This window comes from Prunus avium, chromosome 6 (genome assembly GCF_965620075.1).
Source record: "Prunus avium chromosome 6, drPruAviu1.hap1.1, whole genome shotgun sequence".
NCBI lineage: Eukaryota > Viridiplantae > Streptophyta > Magnoliopsida > Rosales > Rosaceae > Prunus > Prunus avium.
Window position 1 is genome coordinate 29,291,406 of NC_142289.1, and position 20,530 is coordinate 29,311,935.

At 38.0% G+C, this 20,530-nt stretch overlaps 1 protein-coding gene and 2 non-coding genes across 4 annotated transcripts; 2 read left to right on the forward strand and 1 right to left on the reverse strand.

Annotated features, from left to right (window-relative positions):
* Positions 1-1,862, reverse strand: LOC110745817 (histidine-containing phosphotransfer protein 5-like). 2 transcript variants are annotated; one of them, XM_088254235.1, is made up of 6 exons: positions 1,731-1,862; positions 1,280-1,410; positions 1,101-1,178; positions 513-584; positions 300-372; positions 1-188 (listed from the first exon to the last, which is right to left on the reverse strand). In XM_088254235.1, the coding sequence occupies exons 1-6, from the start codon at positions 1,788-1,790 to the stop codon at positions 141-143; spliced, it is 462 nt and encodes a 153-aa protein (XP_088110361.1). In that variant the 5' UTR covers positions 1,791-1,862; the 3' UTR covers positions 1-140. The 2 variants fall into 2 exon arrangements, with proteins under 2 accessions (XP_088110361.1, XP_088110362.1); XM_088254236.1 differs by lacking the exon at positions 513-584.
* A 10,241-nt stretch (positions 1,863-12,103) lies between these two features.
* Positions 12,104-12,210, forward strand: LOC148293996 (small nucleolar RNA R71). Its single transcript, XR_015836862.1, has one exon. It is a non-coding gene; the product is annotated as a small nucleolar RNA R71 (small nucleolar RNA).
* Positions 12,211-17,194: 4,984 nt separating this feature from the next.
* LOC148293997 (small nucleolar RNA R71) lies at positions 17,195-17,301 on the forward strand. Its single transcript, XR_015836962.1, has one exon. It is a non-coding gene; the product is annotated as a small nucleolar RNA R71 (small nucleolar RNA).
* The last annotated feature ends 3,229 nt before the right edge of the window (positions 17,302-20,530 follow it).

Here is a 20,530-nt window from a genome sequence, read left to right on the forward strand (position 1 = left end):
TTTTTCCATAAATTATATGTGTCTCTAATAATAGATAGTAAGTTCAGTAATGAACTTTTATTCCATAGCCAACAACATAATAAAGAAACCAATGAGCTTCTGGAGAAGTTCTCCTAACAAAGTGAACAAACCAGCTCTCTCTACGTATTGCGCCTTTTGATCTCATTTTCATGGATTGCGCGTTCCATCTGCACTCCATTATGTTTCCAGATTTTTGTTGGGGAAAAAAAAAGAATATTAGAACAAAACGAGAGGAAAATATGAAGTAAAAAATGCATGTTAAAGAGAATTACCGTTACCTGAACAATGTGATTCAGATTCTCCCGCAAGACGAGAAACTCTTGGTTAACAAGGTCAAGAACAATAATGCACCTACAAGCATAAGATTTGCGTCAAAAACAGTTTTCATAAGAGAGGTTTTTATCCATGTAGATCAAATAAGGGTTCTTTTTATAAAAGTCTGAGTGAATATTAAGAAATATAATTTGGCTATAATAGTCTCCAATTATTACTCTTCATGGTCATTTACATCACTTGCATCTCGGAGCTGGCTACAGGCTAACGCCATCCGGCAACCACCAACACTGTAAGTCCAAATTCAGCAGAGAGGATCAATGTAATTAAATTCTTTAGTGTGACAAAAGAATTAATTTTAGTCCAAATCCACCAAAACTTAAAACCATGGTTAGTCTTTATGTATAGTAGGCGTGAAAAAATTATTTTGTTACTTCTTTTTTTATGGGGGAGAGGGAGGAGTAATCCAACTCTTTGTAAATCCTTGCAGGTTTTTAAAATTTTTCGATGTGTAACAATTCTTCACATCCTTACACGTGTCACTTTTTCATTTAGTTAAAATACGGTTAAAATAAATACAGTTGTCACTATTTCTTAGGCAAAAAATTAGTTGACATTTTAGTTTATCTTGAGCTATTTCGGATCCGACTACTTTAGTTTAGGTCACAACATTCTGTTAAATTTACAATTTTGTTCATGCCTTTTTTGTGCAAAATTTCTTTGAATTTTCATTTAGCAACAAAACCTAAAATAAAAAGGTTTAACATTTAAAATTAAAATAAAGTGTGGCATTCAATTTATTATACCTTGAGCTACTTCCCTTGAGCGTGAGGGCAAGAGTTGCCACCTGGGGATAGTTGACTTCATCAGGATCCTGAGCACTCCTAAAATTGCATTTTCCAAAATCAATACATATATATAATATAAATAATGTATATGTAAAAACAGAATAGTAAATTATAATTAAAACAGTGAAGAAAATTACAGATATGTGCTGAGTTGTGCTATAATATTTTCAGCATCACCAAGGAATGTGGTGATCAAATTCGCAACAAAGCAAGGATTTTGTTCATTCTGAACTGCTTTCATTTGATCAAAAAGCTCGTCCAAAATTCCCTGCCAGGAAACGAACGTATATATAGTAGTTAATTAGCTGCAATATTAATTTAACTTGATCATCTTTTTGTTATATATTATTAAAATATAAAATATTGACATTAAATAGTAAACAAAAAAACAAGAGAGAGAAGAAAGAGAAATTATATAATTACACAATAAAATCAGCTATTAAACAATAAAATAAATTAAATTAAATTAAGATGAATAAATAAAACTTCAAAAACAAGAATTAGAGAAGAGAAAGCAAAGCAATAAACTGAATAAAGAAAAAGAAAACAAAAACAAAAACTCCAAAAGTAAAAAGATTAGAGAAGGACTTGGTCTTGCAAGGAGCTGACGAGTTCCTTGAGCTCTTGGCCAAGTTCCTTCCCGGACATTTTTTCTTCTTCTTTTTTCTTTTTTGTTTTGAGAGAGAGAGAGAGAGACAGTGCAGAGATGAAAGCAACGAAATGACTGAAGAGAAGGCAATAGAGACAGATGCATGGTTTTATATATAAATAGGCTGTGTGGATGTTATTTTCATGCTGCATAGAATGTGCGTTAAGACTCAAGAGGCATGAGCTTTGCATGTCTCTGGTCTGGCTTTTCATTCCATAGCTTCATGAGCTTCACGATGGTCTGTTTATTTGTGCTTGGCTTTTTGTTCATGTTTTTACTAATTCTAGTATAGGGATACAAATTGGATGGGTGCAACCAGACCCGCCCCGAGCCCAACCCAATATTTGATTTCGATTGTATTGCCTTAGCCCAAATCCTTTTATAGTCAGATTGCTTGATTTATTAGTTCGTATTTGAATAATTAATTGAGCTTAACTTGTCAATTCTTATCCAATAAGCATCAATATGGTTGGAAAACTATCGGATTTATTTTAAGACCTAAAAAATTAAAATCTCATCAACAAATTCGTTTTTATTTTATTCATCTGCCCAAAGCATATATGTGTGCCTTGATCTTGATGGGTCTCAAATACCTAACTGTATCTCATTGTATTGTTAACTAGGAGAGGGTATTCATAAGGTCTTTTAAAAACCACTTTCTCAATCTCAATATAAAGTCATAGTCTAATCGAGAAATCAAAATGACAAAGAAATTTTTTGAAAAATCTCAATTCTATCAATGTAACCACAAAATATCAAGGAAAAACATATTAAAACCATGTTGGTAACATCATAAGCTAGAGACGATAATTAAATTGAGTTTCATTCAAAACCATCGATATGCAAAGGGTTTACAATTTAAAAGATTGTTGTACTTATTTCAAAACAAAAGTACACTCACAAAAGGTCTGATGCTAAATTAATCAAAACCGAATTTCCAGTTCGTGATTTCCAATAGGTCAAGGATAGTCATCCAACCACAACCTAACAATTTAGCCTCAATCCAACGATCTGATCTTCTTAGATAGCACAACCGGACGATGATCGATTCGTGTCGAGACAATTTGAGACATGTGAACCTCAGATTTTTGTTCTGTAAGTTTCTACACACTTCTAGCAACATCAAGAATTGCATACTAAAATTTGGAGATGATCCAACGGTTCGATCATCTCTTATCATACAGTCCATAATAAGCGAAATCTCGAATCATTGGGAAAATGATCGAATCCATGCAAACAATAATGCTCGAGACAACTAGGACGTCACACTAGGGTAAAAATAGGTCACCTCTGGTGCCCACATGAGCCACCACGTGTTGTCACCGTCGGTGGGTAACTTGAGCAAATTTCAGCAACAACAAAACCTAAAATCGTCGATTGCCACCCATGCCAAATTAAAGACAACAGTGAGAGGAGAAATTTTCATATACAGGCCTACATAAATTTTCGTCGAGATTGTTGTTGTTAATATTATGTTAACTCGCAATTGTACGGGGCAATTAGTAGTATAGCAAGACAAGTACGAGGTCGTACCCACGAAGACTGAGAAGTTAAAACTAGTTATGTACTTAGATTACCAAATTCAAGAAAGTAGGAGGTTATGTCTAAAACAGAATTTAGAACAAGAGTGGTTGTGATTGTTGAACAAAAGAAGCAAAATGAAATTGCAAACAAAAACAAGTAAACAAATGTAACAAAGAGTGGTTTTAAGAGTTGGAAAACAGATTTTGAGACTAGGGCATTCGAATCACCATAACAATTCAATTCTGGGTTATAAAGATTCAAGTAACAAGTCTAATTCAGATTCAAAGATTGATTCTAGCTAAAGTATGATTAGGCCATGGTGTTTGGTCCTAACCTTGTGTTCCTAATTCCCTAATTTGATCATTTGTTGTCTAACCTAAAATTAAGCATTAGGAACCCATTAAGCATAGAAGAACATTTTAAACAACCAAGTATGTATCTAATCCCTGTTGTCGAATGTCCATACATACTCTTCCTATTCATAGTTCAATTCGAATTAAAGCATGGTGTATACTCTTAATTCAAACCAAGATAGTTAACAAACAAGTTCTAATGGTGATCAATCATTCAAACAAGCATGTTAACTTATAAGCATAATGAATAAGAACATGAATCATGAATCAAACTTGAAACTCCAAACTTATAAACCCAGAATATTCATGTTAGGTTACATCGAAGCCCTAGTTATGGATTTAGCTACTCATAATGGAAAAGAGACTTGAACAGAAATGAGAAAACATAATGAATGCAATAAGAGTAGAAAAATCCTTTTTCTGAAGTTCTTGTGGTGTCCAAGGCTTCTCCAAGTGCTTCTCCACTTCTAATGCTTCTCCAAGAGCTTCCCCACTTCTAGAAAGATGTATGGAGGATATGGAGGTGATTTGGGATGAGTTTGAGTGAGTGGTGATGGCTAAGGAAGATGAAATTCGTAGGGAAATGGAAGAGAAGTTTGCTGGAGTTGTTTTGGTGATTGTTGGAGTGTTTGGGATTGTGAGAGTGTTTGAGGATGGTTGGAGTGAATTGTGGGGTTGTGAATCCCAAGATTTGTTGTGTCTTGAATGTGGAATGGATGTGGTATTTATAGGGAGAGGGGAGTGATAAATCTGAATTCAATATGGCTAATGCATTCAACACTTGCATTATACAATCTAAATTGGTTGATGCACTTCACTAATGCATACAACACTTGCAATATAAAATCTGAATTGGTTGATGCACTTCACCAATAAATCCCACCAGCAGCCCTAGCTCATCTTCATGTCACCATGACCAAGCTTCCAACAAGCTCAATAGCTCATGCCTAGCTCACCATGACCAAGCTTCCAACCAGAAACAATAGCTCATCCTGAGGTCAGCATGACCAGCAACTTGAAGGGCTTACGAATTGGGCTTCCCTTAAGCAAATTAAGACTTTAAGCACTCAAACTTGAAGTTCAGAATGTCTTCTTTCCATCCATATATCATTTGGGCCAATCCAAGGTCGGAGGAGGAAGTTAAGGCCAAAACAAATTGCTAACTCATTTTGCGCGCTGATAAAATCCATCCTGAGCATGGCTCTGTGTTTGCTAGGTAACAGACTCCATATTTATCCAATGGGGATGAATTTTGGATATGTTATAGTACACACCCATTGGAACAACTTTCATGAAGAATACTGCCTCATACGAGCTGTGTAGATTGCTGAAACAAAGCTTACAATATGACCCACGAAACTGGACTGGCAAGAGGCTGTAGGAAAAATGAGTTTGTCTTTAAGCTCTTCTTCCATTCATCCAAATTAGGCCTTAACATGCTTGAATTGCATGAATTATGCTCTCTTGCTCTATTGGCCTACAAAACACACAAAGGGAGGGAAATAACTTAGAATTATAGGAACTAAGCAAAAGAAGTAAGTAAATTGGGCATGTATATGTATGAAATTATGAGCTTAACACACCCCCAAACTTAGATTTTGCTAGTCCTCGAGCAAAACAAAAGAGAAACAAAGATAAAAACAAAACAAGAAGTTAACTAGACCACTTTCGTAGGTAACTCGATTGCATTGAGCGTATGCAACAAGCCTTTAAACCTCTAGGCATCCCTAGTAGGAGGAGTTGTGTCTCATGAGGGTTTAACAGATACGATACCCACAAACGTTTTTCTAACTCTACAAAACAAAATGGTTAGAAAAACAACTTTGAAATCAACTAATGAAAATGAAAGAAAGTTTTAGTCATACCTCCAACACCATAGAGTTGCCAAGATAGGTCATCAATCAGTGTGTACAAGTGGAAGCTATAGCTCAAAGGCACACAGTTTCAAAGCAAGCACACTCAAACCTTGAATAGAGAACATGCTTCGACTCTAATTCTCACAGATAACACTCAATCACTCAGAACCTATGTTTTAATTCTCTCAAGAAAGCATAAGTGAGTGTATGAAATAGAAGCACAAATTTGGTTAGATCTCATGAAAGGAATTAAATACTAAGAATAGAGATACACACATACTTACCAGCACCCATGAATACATCCTCAAAGATCAGCTAGGTCTTTCACAATGTTGTAATGAAAGGCTAAGGTTTAGGGGAAATGGAAGAATTGGAAGGAAAAACAAATAACTTAAGAACATACCAAGGTTGCATGCTTCATTAATCTGCAAGGCATCATTGATTTAGATTGGCATGGCAGCAAACTTCATGGTATCACCTGGCATAGACTTTATTTTTCACACTTAGATCAAATCGAAACACTTTCATCTTCGTTGATTTGATCTGCATCTTCATTAACTTCATTGCACAGATTCACATCATCTTTATTTAGGTACATGGCTGCAACTTCCTTGCTTCAAACTTTATGTTGGCACACCTTGGTATATTTCTAAGCTATAGGGTATGGCTACAATAGGTCAAGTATCTCAGATTGAGATACAAAGGTAGGGAAATGATGAGGGTGATAGAAGAAAAGGCTTTAAGTGTTTGGCTTCAAGAGGGTTGATGGAACACACATATAGGTAGGGTGAAAAGAAAGCACATAGAATGGTTATGCACACATAGCCTAGCATCACTTCAATGAGTTCATTCATGAATGAGAGCAAGCACATGATATCTGCAAAAGAGAATCATCCTTAGTATTCAATCAAAATGGAATAATGAGATCAATTAGAGTGAATTGAAGAAAATAAGTATGGATGAGAAATAGAACACTTTAAACCCTCTCAAGAAAGCAATTAGGCTCGATATAGCTCACTAGGGTAGTCTCCACTATTTTCCTTCAAGAATTTGAGCGTGGTACTTTAGCCACCAGAATTCTAAGAGCAAAAGCTTTGTGAAGCGCAAAATTCTGATATGAAAACCTCAAATAGCAGCTCCATAGCATTGATTGTATGACATTCTTTAAAAAAATAAAAAAAAATAAAAAAATAGTGACAAGAGAACGAAAATTGAAAACACAAATGGATAAGAAAATTGAAATTGAAAACCTTCCCCCCAGACCTGAATTGAACATTGTCCTCAATGTGAAAGCATACAAAAGATGATTGAGAACAAACAAATGATAAAGGGAAAAGTTTAGAAGAAGGTTTAGGAAAAATAAAAAATAAAAAAAATGAATATATAAGCAACTCATGGATGACCAGTTAAGGGCCTCAGAAAACACAGACAGGGGATCCGGGAAGGTTGGAGGGGTCACAATGGTCCCGCTTAAAACCCAAACTTCTTAGACACCGAAGGTGTCGCCTAAAGAACTCCTAGACACTGTATTGACGGAGGTGCTCACTGGGGTTACCAAAAGTTAGCTTATATGAATTTTTTTATTTATTTTATATATTTATTTATTTATAAAAAGGAACATAAACTTAAAATGACTAAAATAAAAACAAAACAAGTAAAGAGAAAGGATTGAAATGCTTCCCCTTGATGCGATTAGGTCGATTGCTACCGAGCACCTTCTTCTTGAACACATGGGTTGCCTCCCAAGAAGCGCCTTAGTTACTGTCTTGGCAAAGACATTGTGCAATCAGCTAAGTTGATGGTACGAAGGGAAGTTGATCTACCACATGGCCAGTTTGGATGCCAGCTGAAACTCCCTCATAGAATGGCTTTAAACGTTGTCCATTTACTTTGAAAGTCGAGCCATCTTTAGGGTTTTGAATCTCCACAGCTCCATAGGGAGAAACATTGACCACGGTGAATGGGCCTTGCCATCTAGACTTCAATTTTCCTGGAAAGAGACGCAAACGTGAGTTAAACAAAAGAACTGACATACCTTTGGAGAACTCTTTCCGTTGAATGTTTCTGTCATGGTAACTCTTGGTTCGTTCTTTGTAAAGCTTTGCATTCTCATAAGACTCATGTCTAATTTCTTCCAATTCATTGAGCTGAAACTTTCTTGCATGGCCTGCCTTGTCTAGATCAAAATTCAACTTCTTGATGGCCCAAAAAGCATTGTGTTCAAGCTCCATTGGCAGGTGACAAGCTTTCCCAAACACAAGACGATAAGGGCTCATTCCAATGGGAGTCTTATATGCAGTCCTATAAGCCCATAATGAATCATTGAGCTTAGCTGCCCAATCTTTCCTTGTATTGTTCACCACCTTCTCCAGGATGTGCTTAATTTCTCTATTGCTTATTTCCACTTGACCAGAAGTTTGCGGATGATATGGTGTAGAGACTCGATGGGTGATGTTGTACTTCTTCATGAGTGCTTCGAATGGCTTGTTACAGAAGTGGCTGCCTCCATCACTAATGACAGCCCTTGGAGTACCAAACCTTGTGAAAATATTATCCTTCAAGAACTTCAGCACCACCTTATAATCATTGGTTTTGGTGGCTATGGCTTCCACCCATTTAGACACATAATCAACAGCAACAAGTATGTAAGTATAACCAAAGGAAGATGGGAATGGTCCCATGAAATCAATACCCCACACATCGAAGAGCTCCACAACAAGTATGTTATTCAATGGCATTTCATTCCTGCGACTTATGTTCCCCATCCTTTGGCACCTATCACACTTAACACAAAAATTAAATGCATCTTTAAATAGAGTGGGCCAAAAGAAACCAGATTGCAGAATTTTAAGTGCTGTTTTCTTAGCTCCAAAGTGACCTCCACAGGCCAATTCGTGGCTATGCCTAAGTATGCTTTCTTGCTCTTCTTCTGGAACACATCTTCTGATGAGTTGATCCGGGCAATGCTTGAATAAGAAAGGTTCATCCCATACATAATGTTTCACCATGGAAAAGAACTTCTTCTTATCCTGAGAAGTTAGATCATTTCTAAGAACACCACAAGCAAGATAATTAACAAAATCAGCATACCATGGCTCTTTGACTTGGGCAGCATATAGTTGTTCATCAGGGAAAGTCTCATTCAAGGGTAGCACAGCTCCTCCTTTTTCTTCAACCACAATTCTGCTCAAATGATTAGCTACCACATTCTCACATCCCTTCTTATCTCGAATCTCCAAATCGAATTCTTGCAGCAAGAGAATCCATCTAATCAAGCGTGGTTTGGCATCCTTCTTAGTGAGCAAGTATCTAAGGGCTGCATGGTCAGAATAAACAATTACTTTAGAACCAACAAGGTAAGAACGAAATTTTTCTAAAGCAAAAACCACAGCAAGCAACTCCTTCTCTGTTGTGGAGTAGTTGATTTGAGCATCATTCAAGGTCCGGCTAGCATAATGAATCACATGGGGCAGCTTGTTCTTCTTTTGACCTAAAACTGCACCAATAGCAAAGTCAGAGGCATCACACATTATTTCAAATGGTAAAGACCAATCCGGAGCTATGATAATAGGGGCTGAAGTTAGCTCCCTCTTCAAGGTAGAAAAAGCTTCCATGCAAGCTTCATTAAACTCAAAAACAGCATCCTTAGCAAGGAGATTACACAATGGCCTTGTAATGCTTGAGAAATTTTTGATGAACCTTCTATAGAATCCAGCATGACCTAGAAAGCTTCTAATTCCTTTAACAGAGGTAGGGGGTGGAAGATTTGAGATGAGATCGATCTTGGCTTTATCCACTTCGATTCCCTTGCTTGAAATCACATGGCCTAGCACAATGCCTTGTCTCACCATGAAGTGACACTTCTCCCAATTCAAAATCAGATTTCTTTCCTGGCATCTTTTAAGCACTAGAGACAAGTGGTGAAGACAATTATCAAAAGAGGAACCAAAAACTGAAAAATCATCCATAAATACCTCAATGAATCGTTCCACCATATCTGAAAAGATTGACATCATGCATCTTTGGAAAGTTGCTGGGGCATTGCACAAACCGAATGGCATCCTTCTATAAGCAAACGTACCAAATGGGCATGTGAATGTGGTTTTCTCTTGGTCTTCCGGAGCAATGGGAATTTGATTATAACCTGAAAAACCATCAAGAAAACAATAGTAAGCATGGCCAGATAAACGTTCAAGCATTTGATCAATAAAAGGTAAGGGGAAATGATCTTTTCTAGTGGATGTGTTCAACTTCCTGTAATCAATGCAAACTCTCCAACCAGTGACAGTTCGTGTAGGAACTAGCTCATTCTTCTCATTCTTCACAACGGTGATTCCGGACTTCTTTGGAACAACTTGCACAGGGCTCACCCACTTAGAATCTGAAATTGGGTAGATGATTCCTACATCGAGTAGCTTTAAAACTTCAGCTCTAACCACCTCTTTCATGTTGGGATTTAGCCTCCTTTGGGCATCACGAGATGGTTTGCTGTCTTCTTCCATTAAAATCCGGTGCATGCACATGCTTGGACTAATTCCTTTGATGTCTGCTATGGTCCACCCAATGGCTGTTTTATGCTCTTTTAGAACTTTAATTAAGCTCTCTTCTTCATGTGAGGAGAGACCTGCAGCAATTATAACAGGGAGAGTTTCGTTAGCACCCAAATATGTATATTTAAGATTATTGGGAAGAGGTTTAAGTTCTAGCTTTGGTGGGATGACAATGGATGGCTCCAATTTCGTGGATGATGGTCCAAGAGGCTCGATTGGTGGCCTAAAGGATGGTGGGTATGGCGGAAACACTTCTAAGGCAGCCACCACTTCTTGGAACTCCGGTTCACAAAGATCTTCCTCTTCTTGTGTTAAGACAGCTTCTAGAGCATCATTAGACTTTCTCTGCAAAATTTTGGAAGAAACCTCATGATCCACAACATCAATTGAAAAGCAAGAATCAAGAGAGATAGAAGGTTGAGATAGAGCATTAAGCATTTTAAATTCAACAGTTTCACCCAAAACAGTCATGGAGAGGGTGCTATCTTTCACTTTGATGATTGTGTCTGCAGTGGCCATGAATGGTCTGCCTAGGAGAATGGGATCAACACGATCTCCATTTGGATTGTCTTCCATGTCCATCACTACAAAATCAGCAAGGAGAATTAGTGTATTAACTTGAACTAGAATATCTTCTACAATACCTTTTGGATATTTTATAGAATGATCAGCTAGTTCAAGTCGCATTGAAGTCTTCTTCATCCCTTCTAAGCCAAGCTCTTGATAAACTGAATATGGCAAAACATTGATGCTTGCTCCCAAGTCCAACATGGCTCTTCCAACCTTCTTGCCTCCAATGTTAATGGGAATGTCAAAGCTGCCAGGATCATCTAGTTTTGGTGGAAGCTTCCTTTGCAATACAGCACTTACATTCTGGTCGAGCTTTACTCCTTCATTTGGAGCGAAATTGAGCTTGTGAGTTTTCAAGTCCTTGATGAATTTTCCATATGCAGGAATCTGTTCAATAAGATCAAGCAAAGGCAAATTGATATTAACTTTACTCAAAATATCATAAATCTCTTTAAAAGCCTTATCTTGCTTTGCTTTCTTAAGACGGCCTGGAAATGGAATCTGTGGAACATATGGAGCGGGTGGCACGTATCTATCTTCTTGAAGATGTGGTGGCACAAATTTGTCATCCCTTTTATGCAATTGGAATTGATCGGATTTCTGAGAATCTGATTTGGCCTTAGGAGCAGATTGAGAAGTTTTGAGTTGTTCTCCTTCCGTAGCCATGGTCTCCTCGTCTTTATCTTCTACAATCACAACATCATTTGAAAGATTAGAATCATCTTTATTATCAATGATCTTACCTGATCTGAGCACATGAATGGCCTTGGCTTCTGGGTTCTTTAGATTGATCTCAGTTTGGCTTGGCCATTTCCCAGGCACTCTTTGAGTTATTTCAGCAGCTATTTGGCCTAATTGGACTTCCAATTTGGAGATGGTAGCTTGTGTAGTTTGCTGAAAATTGGATTGGTTGATTGCCATCTGCTTCACTATATCTTCCAATGATGATGATGATTGTTGTGGCCTTTGGAATGAAGGGGGATTTGCTTGATTCTGGGTATTTCTCCATGAAAAGTTTGGATGATTCCTCCAACCTGGATTATAACTTTGAGAGTATGGATCATTTCTTGGACCTTGGTTGTAGGAATTTACCAACTTAGCTTGCTCTTGCACAAATTCTGGATATCCAGCCCCAAGTGGACAAGTTGTGGTAGCATGGTCATGAGATTCACAAATGCTACACACTTCCTTCGGAGGGCTTCTTGAGTTTAATGCAAGAAGAGCATCTAGCTTTTGTTCCAGTTTTGAAATCTGCACACTAGAAGCATCATTAGAACCACTAATAACACGTTTACCTCTTGTATCCGTATGTTGGGTCTCCATTGCTATCTCCTCAAAGAGTTCGTACGTTTCTTCTGGAGTTTTGGTTTTAAAAGAACCACCTGCAAAATTGGTGACTATATTATGACTAGAAGGGGTTAGTCCTTTATAAAACATACGCATTTGAAGCTTCAATGGAATCCCATGATGAGGACATTGGTTGAGCAACCCATTGAATTTCTCCCATGCTTCACAAAACGATTCATCATCTTGCTGTGCAAATAACAAGATCTTGTCCCTAAGCATGTCGGTCTTTTGCGTGGAGAAGTATTTTTCCAGGAACTTCTTTTGAATGGCAGACCATGTAGTGAGTGAACCAGGCTTCAAAGAATTCAACCAATACTTCGCCTTATCCTTTAAAGTGTATGGAAACACTCTCATTCGAAGTTGATCTTCTGTCACACCTGTCAAGGGAAAAGAACTCACAACATTAAAAATATCCTTTATATGAGTCAATGGATCTTCATTAGGTAAACCATAAAAGGAAGGCAGCATATTAAGATGAGAAGATTTAAGCTCATAATTTCGAGCTACAGTGGGCAGCAAAATGCTTGAAGGAGATGCTGGAATTGTTGGGATATCAAGTTCTCCCATGAACTCAATGGCAGCCATCATTTCTTCTTCTTCTTGGTCTGAACTTGCTTCCGAATTTGAAAGTGAAGAACCGGGAAGTTCAGTGTGGAGAGCAAGACTTGTAAATGTAGCAAGAGCTTGCTCTTTTGCAGTTGACAACTCCCTTTCTAGACGATTCTGAATTTCAGAGGTCACTCGTCTGGGTTGCAATGATGGTCCTGCGTTCAAAGATCTAGAACGTTGGAACGAAGACCTCACTTGTTCAAGTAATGGATTTTTAGACATAAACTACCTGAAACAGAAAATTAGATTAATTAGAAACACTAAAAAGAATAGGGTAACCTTGGGCACATAACCAGGGAAGAACTTTCGTTCAGTCCCCGGCAACGGCGCCAAAATTTGTTGTTAATAATATGTTAACTCGCAATTGTACGGGGCAATTAGTAGTATAGCAAGACAAGTACGAGGTCGTACCCACGAAGACTGAGAAGTTCAAATTAGTTATGTACTTTAGATTACCAAATTCAAGAAGTTAGGAAGTTAAATCTAAAACAGAATTTAAAGCAAGAGTGAGTTTGAAAACAAATGCAGCAAGATTAAAATGAACTTTGAAGTGAGAATGCTTGTGATTATAGAAAGAAATGAACAAACTGAAATTGCAACGGAAAGCAAGTAAACAAAAGTAACAAAGGGTGGTTTTGAAAGTTAAAACACAGGTTTGGAGACTAGGGCATTCGATTCACCATAACAATTCAATTCTGGGTTATAAAGATTCAAGTAACAAGTCTAATTCAGATTCAAAGATTGATTCTAGCTAAAGTATGATTAGGCCATGGTGTTTGGTCCTAACCTTGTGTTCCTAATTCCCTAATTTGATCATTTGTTGTCTAACCTAAAATTAAGCATTAGGAACCCATTAAGCATAGAAGAACATTTTAAACAACCAAGTATGTATCTAATCCCTGTTGTCGAATGTCCATACATACTCTTCCTATTCATAGTTCAATTCGAATTAAAGCATGGTGTATACTCTTAATTCAAACCAAGATAGTTAACAAACAAGTTCTAATGGTGATCAATCATTCAAACAAGCATGTTAACTTATAAGCATAATGAATAAGAACATGAATCATGAATCAAACTTGAAACTCCAAACTTATAAACCCAGAATATTCATGTTAGGTTACATCGAAGCCCTAGTTATGGATTTAGCTACTCATAATGGAAAAGAGACTTGAACAGAAATGAGAAAACATAATGAATGCAATAAGAGTAGAAAAACCCTTTTTCTGAAGTTCTTGTGGTGTCCAAGGCTTCTCCAAGTGCTTCTCCACTTCTAATGCTTCTCCAAGAGCTTCCCCACTTCTAGAAAGATGTATGAAGGATATGGAGGTGATTTGGGATGAGTTTGAGTGAGTGGTGATGGCTAAGGAAGATGAAATTCGTAGGGAAATGGAAGAGAAGTTTGCTGGAGTTGTTTTGGTGATTGTTGGAGTGTTTGGGATTGTGAGAGTGTTTGAGGATGGTTGGAGTGAATTGTGGGGGTTGTGAATCTCAGGATTTGTTGTCTCTTGAATGTGGAATGGATGTGGTATTTATAGGGAGAGGGGAGTGATAAATCTGAATTCAATATGGCTAATGCATACAACACTTGCATTATAAAAGATGAATTGGTTGATGCACTTCACTAATGCATACAACACTTGCATTATAAAATCTGAATTGGTTGATGCACTTCAGCAATAAATCCCACCAGCAGCCCTAGCTCATCTTCATGTCACCATGACCAAGCTTCCAACCAGCTACAATAGCTCATGCCTAGCTCACCATGACCAAGCTTCCAACCAGCTCATCCTGAGGTCAGCATGACCAGCAACTTCAAGGGCTTACAACTTGGGCTAGGCTGAATCAAATGAAGACTTTAAGATGTCCATTGTGAAGTTCAGAATGTGTATGATCCAACCACACAAGTATTGGCCCAATCCAAGCTCGGAGGAGGAAGTTAAGGCCGAAACAAATTGCTAACTCAGTTTGCTCGCTGACAAAATCCATCCTGAGCATAGTTCTGTGTTTGCTAGGTGACGGACTCCAGATTTATCCAATGGGGCTGAATTTTGGATATGTTATAGTACACACCCATTGGAACAACTTTCATGAAGAATGTTGCCTCATCCGAGCTATGTAGGTTGCTGAAACAAAGCTTGCAATATGACCTACGGAACTGGACTGGCAGGGGGCTGTAGCCAAAATGAGTTTGTCTTTAAGCTCTTCTTCTCTTCATCCAAATTAGGCCTTAACATGCATGAATTGCATGAATTATGCTCTCTTGCTCTTTTGGCCTACAAAACACACAAAGGGAGGCAAATAACTCAAAATTATAAGAAACTAAGCAAAAGAAGTAAGTAAATTGGGCATGTATATGTATGAAATTATGAGCTTAACACTCACCCACTTAGAATCTGAAATTGGGTAGATGATTCCTACATCGAGTAGCTTTAAAACTTCAGCTCTAACCACCTCTTTCATGTTGGGATTTAGCCTCCTTTGGGCATCACGAGATGGTTTGCTGTCTTCTTCCATTAAAATCCGGTGCATGCACATGCTTGGACTAATTCCTTTGATGTCTGCTATGGTCCACCCAATGGCTGTTTTATGCTCTTTTAGAACTTTAATTAAGCTCTCTTCTTCATGTGAGGAGAGACCTGCAGCAATTATAACAGGGAGAGTTTCGTTAGCACCCAAATATGTATATTTAAGATTATTGGGAAGAGGTTTAAGTTCTAGCTTTGGTGGGATGACAATGGATGGCTCCAATTTCGTGGATGATGGTCCAAGAGGCTCAATTGGTGGCCTAAAGGATGGTGGGTATGGCGGAAACACTTCTAAGGCAGCCACCACTTCTTGGAACTCCGGTTCACAAAGATCTTCCTCTTCTTGTGTTAAGACAACTTCTAGAGCATCATTAGACTTTCTCTGCAAAATTATGGAAGAAACCTCATGATCCACAACATCAATTGAAAAGCAAGAATCAAGAGAGATAGAAGGTTGAGATAGAGCATTAAGCATTTTAAATTCAACAGTTTCACCCAAAACAGTCATGGAGAGGGTGCTATCTTTCACTTTGATGATTGTGTCTGCAGTGGCCATGAATGGCCTGCCTAGGAGAATGGGATCAACACGATCTCCATTTGGATTGTCTTCCATGTCCATCACTACAAAATCAGCAGGGAGAATTAGTGTATTAACTTGAACTAGAATATCTTCTACAATACCTTTTGGATATTTTATAGAATGATCAGCTAGTTCAAGTCGCATTGAAGTCTTCTTCATCCCTTCTAAGCCAAGCTCTTGATAAACTGAATATGGCAAAACATTGATGCTTGCTCCCAAGTCCAACATGGCTCTTCCAACCTTCTTGCCTCCAATGTTAATGGGAATGTCAAAGCTGCCAGGATCATCTAGTTTTGGTGGAAGCTTCCTTTGCAATACAGCACTTACATTCTGGTCGAGCTTTACTCCTTCATTTGGAGCGAAATTGAGCTTGTGAGTTTTCAAGTCCTTGATGAATTTTCCATATGCAGGAATCTGTTCAATAAGATCAAGTAAAGGCAAATTGATATTAACTTTACTCAAAATATCATAAATCTCTTTAAAAGCCTTATCTTGCTTTGCTTTCTTAAGACGGCCTGGAAATGGAATCTGTGGAACATATGGAGCGGGTGGCACGTATCTATCTTCTTGAAGATGTGGTGGCACAAATTTGTCATCCCTTTTATGCAATTGGAATTGATCGGATTTCTGAGAATCTGATTTGGCCTTAGGAGCAGATTGAGAAGTTTTGAGTTGTTCTCCTTCCGTAGCCATGGTCTCCTCGTCTTTATCTTCTACAATCACAATATCATTTGAAAGATTAGAATCATCTTTATTATCAATGATCTTACCTGATCTGAGCACATGAATGGCCTTGGCTTCTGGGTTCTTTGGATTGATCTCAGTTTGGCTTGGCCATTTCCCAGGCACTCTTTGAGTTATTTCAGCAGCTATTTGGCCTAATTGGACTTCCAATTTGGAGATGGCAGCTTGTGTAGTTTGCTGAAAATTGGATTGGTTGATTGCCATCTGCTTCACTATATCTTCCAATGATGATGATGATTGTTGTGGCCTTTGGAATGAAGGGGGATTTGCTTGATTCTAGGTATTTCTCCATGAAAAGTTTGGATGATTCCTCCAACCTGGATTATAACTTTGAGAGTATGGATCATTTCTTGGACCTTGGTTGTAGGAATTTACCAACTTAGCTTGTTCTTGCACAAATTCTGGATATCCAGCCCCAAGTGGACAAGCTGTGGTAGCATGGTCATGAGATTCACAAATGCTACACACTTCCTTCGGAGGGCTTCTTGAGTTTAATGCAAGAAGAGCATCTAGCTTTTGTTCCAGTTTTGAAATTTGCACACTAGAAGCATCATTAGAACCACTAATAACACGTTTACCTCTTGTATCCGTATGTTGGGTCTCCATTGCTATCTCCTCAAAGAGTTCGTACGTTTCTTCTGGAGTTTTGGTTTTAAAAGAACCACCTGCAAAATTGGTGACTATATTATGACTAGAAGGGGTTAGTCCTTTATAAAACATACGCATTTGAAGCTTCAATGGAATCCCATGATGAGGACATTGGTTGAGCAACCCATTGAATCTCTCCCATGCTTCACAAAACGATTCATCATCTTGCTGTGCAAATAACAAGATCTTGTCCCTAAGCATGTCGGTCTTTTGCGTGGAGAAGTATTTTTCCAGGAACTTCTTTTGAATGGCAGACCATGTAGTGAGTGAACCAGGCTTCAAAGAATTCAACCAATACTTCGCCTTATCCTTTAAAGTGTATGGAAACACTCTCATTCGAAGTTGATCTTCTGTCACACCTGTCAAGGGAAAAGAACTCACAACATTAAAAATATCCTTTATATGGGTTAATGGATCTTCATTAGGTAAACCATAAAAGGAAGGTAGCATATTAAGATGAGAAGATTTAAGCTCATAATTTCGAGCTACAGTGGGCAGCAAAATGCTTGAAGGAGATGCTGGAATTGTTGGGATATCAAGTTCTCCCATGAACTCAATGGCAGCCATCATTTCTTCTTCTTCTTGGTCTGAACTTGCTTCCGAATTTGAAAGTGAAGAACCAGGAAGTTCAGTGTGGAGAGCAAGACTTGTAAATGTAGCAAGAGCTTGCTCTTTTGCAGTTGACAACTCCCTTTCTAGACGATTCTGAATTTCAGAGGTCACACGATTTGGTTGCAATGATGGTCCTGCGTTCAAAGATCTGGAACGTTGGAACGAAGACCTCACTTGTTCAAGGAATGGCCTGTTATACATAAACTACCTGAAACAGAAAATTAGATTAATTAGAAACACTAAAAAGAATAGGGTAACCTTGGGCACATAACCAGGGAAGAACTTTCGTTCAGTCCCCGGCAACGGCGCCAAAATTTGTTGTTAATATTATGTTAACTCGCAATTGTACGGGGCAATTAGTAGTATAGCAAGACAAGTACGAGGTCGTACCCACGAAGACTGAGAAGTTAAAACTAGTTATGTACTTAGATTACCAAATTCAAGAAAGTAGGAGGTTATGTCTAAAACAGAATTTAGAACAAGAGTGGTTGTGATTGTTGAACAAAAGAAGCAAAATGAAATTGCAAACAAAAACAAGTAAACAAATGTAACAAAGAGTGGTTTTAAGAGTTGGAAAACAGATTTTGAGACTAGGGCATTCGAATCACCATAACAATTCAATTCTGGGTTATAAAGATTCAAGTAACAAGTCTAATTCAGATTCAAAGATTGATTCTAGCTAAAGTATGATTAGGCCATGGTGTTTGGTCCTAACCTTGTGTTCCTAATTCCCTAATTTGATCATTTGTTGTCTAACCTAAAATTAAGCATTAGGAACCCATTAAGCATAGAAGAACATTTTAAACAACCAAGTATGTATCTAATCCCTGTTGTCGAATGTCCATACATACTCTTCCTATTCATAGTTCAATTCGAATTAAAGCATGGTGTATACTCTTAATTCAAACCAAGATAGTTAACAAACAAGTTCTAATGGTGATCAATCATTCAAACAAGCATGTTAACTTATAAGCATAATGAATAAGAACATGAATCATGAATCAAACTTGAAACTCCAAACTTATAAACCCAGAATATTCATGTTAGGTTACATCGAAGCCCTAGTTATGGATTTAGCTACTCATAATGGAAAAGAGACTTGAACAGAAATGAGAAAACATAATGAATGCAATAAGAGTAGAAAAACCCTTTTTCTGAAGTTCTTGTGGTGTCCAAGGCTTCTCCAAGTGCTTCTCCACTTCTAATGCTTCTCCAAGAGCTTCCCCAGTTCTAGAAAGATGTATGGAGGATATGGAGGTGATTTGGGATGAGTTTGAGTGAGTGGTGATGGCTAAGGAAGATGAAATTCGTAGGGAAATGGAAGAGAAGTTTGCTGGAGTTGTTTTGGTGATTGTTGGAGTGTTTGGGATTGTGAGAGTGTTTGAGGATGGTTGGAGTGAATTGTGGGGTTGTGAATCCCAAGATTTGTTGTGTCTTGAATGTGGAATGGATGTGGTATTTATAGGGAGAGGGGAGTGATAAATCTGAATTCAATATGGCTAATGCATTCAACACTTGCATTATACAATCTAAATTGGTTGATGCACTTCACTAATGCATACAACACTTGCAATATAAAATCTGAATTGGTTGATGCACTTCACCAATAAATCCCACCAGCAGCCCTAGCTCATCTTCATGTCACCATGACCAAGCTTCCAACAAGCTCAATAGCTCATGCCTAGCTCACCATGACCAAGCTTCCAACCAGAAACAATAGCTCATCCTGAGGTCAGCATGACCAGCAACTTGAAGGGCTTACGAATTGGGCTTCCCTTAAGCAAATTAAGACTTTAAGCACTCAAACATGAAGTTCAGAATGTCTTCTTTCCATCCATATATCATTTGGGCCAATCCAAGGTCGGAGGAGGAAGTTGAGGGCAAAACAAATTGCTAACTCATTTTGCGCGCTGATAAAATCCATCCTGAGCATGGCTCTGTGTTTGCTAGGTAACAGACTCCATATTTATCCAATGAGGATGAATATTGGATATGTTATAGTACACACCCATTGGAACAACTTTCATGAAGCATGATGCCTCATCCGAGCTGTGTAGATTGCTGAAACAAAGCTTACAATATGACCCACGAAACTGGACTGGCAAGAGGCTGTAGGAAAAATGAGTTTGTCTTTAAGCTCTTCTTCCATTCATCCAAATTAGGCCTTAACATGCTTGAATTGCATGAATTATGCTCTCTTGCTCTATTGGCCTACAAAACACACAAAGGGAGGGAAATAACTTAGAATTATAGGAACTAAGCAAAAGAAGTAAGTAAATTGGGCATGTATATGTATGAAATTATGAGCTTAACAATTGTCCGAAAAATTGATTGGAAATGGCAGAGGCTAGAATCTTTCCACTCTCAATTTATGTTCCACAGTGGTCCACTAGTGGAGGTGTCCAAACTTGCGTTTTGTTTCTTGGAGCATGGGGAAGAGAAACCCAACAAGTTATGCTAGCATTGGTGGCCAAAAATGGTCGGAATCTGGCTCAAAAGTTTTCATTTTGTGGTTGTTGGCACACCCCACTTCTCACGCAATATCTACGGCGTACAACGTCAATTTGGGTCGAGTCTTTAGTTGGTTACATTGGTCGGTTGATCGTCAACATTTTCTGACAAGTGAAGCAACCAATGGTGGTCGGACGATGACGTAGTGTTATCTCGAATTTTTTTTCAACGATCCAAACCATCTATTTTAGGTCTACATTCATAGATCATCTTTGTAAAAAATTAGACAAATTGAAAACCGTTTCGACATCCAATTGTGTCCTACAAAATCAATGAATATGATGCTACAAGAAAGTACTAAAATTTC

Coding starts and splice junctions, on each gene's coding strand:
- LOC110745817 (XM_088254235.1), bottom strand. CDS start 1,790: ATGTCCGGGAAGGAACTTGGCCAAGAGCTCAAGGAACTCGTCAGCTCC. Junction 1,411..1,730: donor TCAGCTCCTTGCAAGACCAA/GTCCTTCTCTAA, acceptor GTTTCCTGGCAG/GGAATTTTGGACGAGCTTTT. Junction 585..1,100: donor CTCAAGGGAAGTAGCTCAAG/GTATAATAAATT, acceptor TTGGACTTACAG/TGTTGGTGGTTGCCGGATGG.